Source organism: Atta cephalotes, assembly GCF_000143395.1.
Source record: "Atta cephalotes unplaced genomic scaffold scaffold00027, whole genome shotgun sequence".
NCBI classification, from domain to species: Eukaryota; Metazoa; Arthropoda; class Insecta; order Hymenoptera; family Formicidae; genus Atta; species Atta cephalotes.
In genome coordinates, this window is record NW_012130091.1 from 3,270,461 (window position 1) to 3,275,209 (window position 4,749).

At 40.2% G+C, this 4,749-nt stretch overlaps 1 protein-coding gene across 1 annotated transcript; it reads right to left on the reverse strand.

Moving 5' to 3' along the window:
• Positions 1-321: 321 nt before the first annotated feature.
• LOC105620544 lies at positions 322-3,502 on the reverse strand. Its single transcript, XM_012202036.1, is given in 3 exon segments — positions 322-1,872; positions 2,059-3,348; positions 3,350-3,502. Coding segments are annotated over 3 exon segments (2,994 nt in total).
• Positions 3,503-4,749: the final 1,247 nt, after the last annotated feature.

Sequence of the window (4,749 nt, forward strand, 5' to 3'; positions counted from 1 at the left end):
GTATGTTTTTATTATGTATGTATATATATATATATATATATACATATACATATATATATATATATATATACATATATACACACACATACACACATCATACATACGTATACATACCACAAAAGCTATGTTTAATATAATAACGATCATCATTATTCAAAATTATCACTATTATGCCATTCTTAAGCTATGTTTAAAATATTTATGATTATCACGTCATGTCCAAAATAATTATACAGCAATCACTTGGTCGAGAGCACTCTATCACGAAAAATCACTCGGGACTATGATAGTAAAAATCATCACTTGCGTCCATCACGAAAATCACTCGAGACCGCGCAAATTACTGACACTCTCGAGCGGACTTGAATCTAATAACAGCACCTGATATTCCGTACCTGCCACATCGTCCTGATAGTACATCGACGGTAACTCTTCTGTAAGCAACAGACCTTCGCTCAAATCATTACTTGTGCCCAATACAACGTCCGATGTTTCCGTTACTATCGAATTCATCAATGTACTATCTTTCTTCAATTTAGACCAATCAGAATATGTTAGATCTGTCCTTGCTGAACCTTGTTCCTTCACTGATACAGTTTCCTTGTCAATCCGCTCATTTTGCGTATTATTTTGGAACGATTCCGAACTCTTCAACAAGTTGTTGAAAGGTGGCGGTTCTGGTTCTGGCAAACAATGATCTGTTTTTGACGAGAAGGTATCAAGAATGACGGCATCGCATGGAGTCACCATGACCATTTGTTCTTCTTCGACAACAGTGGATGAACTTGGCGAACTGTGCACGGTACATAAAACATAATCTATGTCGACATCGTTCGAAGACGGTTTAGTCAACAAATCATCGCATTGTATGCCGTGTACTTTTAACATGTGCTCACGAAGAATCGTTTCGCTGCTGATTAAATGTCCGCATATCTCTATCGGACAACGATACAGCCACTCCATTTGGTCCTCATCCTGGGAACATGTACTGGCACTCTGCTTCTCATTTTCTTTCGCGATAATCTCCGCGGCATTTATCAGTTCCGTGTTCCATCGTTTCGACTTGTTTGATGGCTTCACTCGCGAATAATGAGATTCTTTTGTTTTCATACGTTTTTGATTAGAAGTGCACTCGAGCATATCATTGCCTACATTTTCTGGCTTAGTCTGCTGATGTTTCTTGATGTGTACATACAAGCTGCTTTTGGCGGAGAATCGGGCATCACACACGAAACATTGAAAAAAACGGCCTTCTGTGTGCGTTAGCCGGTGCTCCTTCAGATGTTCCGAGCGCATAAATGCCTTGCCACAATCCGGCACGTCGCACACAAATTTACGCTCGTTCGTGTGCTTCTTTTGGTGACGCTTAAGTTTACTGGATGATGAGAAAGCCCACTTACAGTCTTGAAAAGTACAAGGATAGGGTTTATAGCCGGTATGAGATCGCATGTGCGCTTTGAGTCGGCAAGGCTTGTCGAAAATCTTGCCACAACCTGGCCATGAACACTTGATGTCCACTTCCTTATAGCTATGTGATCGTTGATGAGACGTCAATGCATTGCTACTGTAATAACGTTTGCCACAACCTTCATGTTGACACACGTAAGGTGCATGGCGTTGATCGTGTGACTTCATGTGTAGTTCCAATGCTCGTTTCGTCTGAAACTTTTCATCGCAGTCTGGCACCTGGCACACGATCCGATTAGGACGATTGTGCAACTTCGCATGACTCCATAGATTGTAGACAGTAGTGAAACGACGATTGCAGCCTTCCACTTCGCACACATAATCCTTGCGCTTCAGATGTGTCTCCTTGTGTCTCTTCAGCTTGAACTCTGAATAAAAAGCCCAAGTGCAGCCCTCAAAGTCGCACTGCAAAAATATAGTCAATTAAAACAATTGTAAATGAAAAAAAGAACACGATTATATGCTGAGTAATTTTAAGAGCTAGTACAAAATTAACTTTAAACACTTTTATTTTATTTTATTTGCGGTTACATTTATATCACTGCGACAAAATAGAAAGAAGATAAATATCATGATATATTTTTAATATACCTTAAACGGTCTAACTCCATAATGAGCCAACAAATGGCCCTTCAGAGTGTACAATCTACCAAATTGTCTGTTGCAGCCGTCTCGTGGACAGAGCCACACCTTGTCGTGTTCGGTGGCGCACAAAGGTTGCAGGCTATCGTCGGTTATACCTAATTCCTCCAGTGCATTGGATATAACAATTTCATATTGATTACTTGGATTACTATCGGTACTGTATTCAACTGTGCCATTCCAAACTGTGGCCGAAGTATCTATCTTGGGCAATTTTGGAAAATTACCTGTTGCTTCAATCAATTCTGAAGTCTTGCCTTGATAGATCTGTTTCTCTGTGCCAGTATTGATAACAATCTGTGTCATGTTGGAGGTTTTGTCAGTAGATATAGCGACCACAGCCATCATGCCATCCTGTGAATCTGTGTCAACGGCAAAGCTTTTGCCATTAATGTGCTTATCAAGTTTCTTCTCTATTCTTTCTGTCATCTGTCGACGTTTCTTGATGATACGAGGTTCGAGTTTTGTCTTCTTCAATTGTTCTATTACTATACCATGTGTATCTATTTCCATGGAATTTGTCATGGTATTTGACGAGCTCTCCTCCATTGATGATAGAGTCCCAATGAAGAGCTCTGAGGAACTTACTGAAGATTGTATTAGAGTTTCCTGTTCTGTTTTTATATTCTCCATTTTGTTCATGACTATATTCACTGGTAGCTGATTGAGAGTAACCTGTGTGGATTTCTCACAGGGTGTCTCATTGTTTTGCACAGCAGGAACTCCTATTTTTGGAGTATTTTGTTCGACATCATGATTTTCTACACTTATCATTGACTGACTGCTTGCAGACGGCAGAATCTCACCAGCCATTATCATGTCGTCTGGCGTGAGGGTCACTAGTGGATCCAAATGATCCAGCTGGAACTCTGGTAGTATAAACTCGTCAACGACCTTTTCGCATGGTGGTTCCAGTAATCGATTCTCGCTGTGCGTCAGATCCTGTAATATCGGATCATAGCTTGACGACAGATTAAGCTTCTTAGTGTCTGCCAAATCGATGTCAATGGACAGACCATATGGATCTTTGCTTAGAAAGCAGCCATGTGAAAGCACCTCTTCACCCAAATATCGGTCTACGCCTTCTACCATCTTGGCTGCGTCCAGATCCATACTTGATGGCACCGGTAGTTCCGTGCTACGCATCTTAAGCCATTTCTCAAAGTCAGCTACCGTCTCGACGACGTCAACACCCTTTCCAGTCACCGTTTGTTGCCAATTTTCATTTCTTCTTGTTTTTTTGATCTCTCTTACTAACCTCTTCCGTTCTCGACGAAGCAAAAAGAACATCAACGGATGCGCATTCCGTTCCTTCACTCTCAGAATTAATCCTCTCGCAACTATGTCGTCTCGATGCACATGCGGTGATGGCGGCAGTTCCTTTACAAGACATTTGTGGTCTGCTCCGTGGCCGGCACTGCGGAGGAAGCCCACGTTTGTGTGGAACGACAACGACATTCGACAGAGCATTATATTTTTTTCACGGCAAGAAGGGGCTCCGTTTCAGGAGCCCAATGCTATGACTCGTTGCACATGCAATTGTCACCGAGCGTCTCGAAGCAAGCACCATTTTTCTTACCAATTGTTTCTGCGGCAATACTAAGATGCGATCCGTTTCTCTAAATCTCTACAATCCGCACCTTATACCGGGCAATCGCAAATCGCCGAGGATCGCACGGTGCGAATTGTCGAAGTCAACATAACCTCTTACCATGTACGCTGCTGCGACAGGCGGGCAGACTAGACAGTGATGTGTCGGATCGATACAGCGGTTATACCCGATAGGGAGACTCGTCCGATGATAACGACAGGGAACGAGGTATTGTTTTCCTTCGGTGTTTGTCGAGTTTGCTCGTGACCACGAAAAAAATATTCGCGCACGACTCGCTGATTATACTCTCTTTCTACAGATAGTACAGATAACAATAAAGAGAAAATGATAAAACAATCAACAATCAACGAGCAAACTGACGCGCACAGTTAGCTCGCAACTCGCAGCCGCAGCTGTGCCACCTACCGGCACGCACGATTATCTTATGATGCGTCAACGTCACGGTCGATAACAAAGAATCTATTCTTTCTGACATATTCTTTAAGCCTAGATAAAAGTTAAGCTTATTCTACAATGTACTCTTTGTTTCTTATTTCTTGTTTTTTACCTTTTGATTTTTTTCCCCTTTACAACCTTTTATCGACGAAGAATTGCAATTTTTGTTACATATTTCTTATTTCTTCTGAAGTTAACTTTATCTTGGACGACATAAAACAAAAAACCGGATAAGAAACAAAAAGACAAGACGTAAAAAATAATAAAAACAGGATACAAAAAGCATATTATAAAATAGGCTTTAACATCTTGTCTTTTTGCTCCTCAATAAAAACGGTTGCAAAAGATGAAAAAAGCAAGAAACAGGAAAGAACACATTATAGAATAAGCTTAACTTTTATTTCGGACAACATAAACATAAAAAATTAAATAAGAAGTAAAAAGACAAGATAAAAAACAGCAAAAAGCAGAAAATAAAAAATAAAAAGCACATTGTAGAATAGGCTTTAGCCTTTCATATTTCAATCTTCTCTTTAAAAAAATTTTGTCCTTCAATATCTTGAATTTTATAATTTTCTTCTATATATATATAT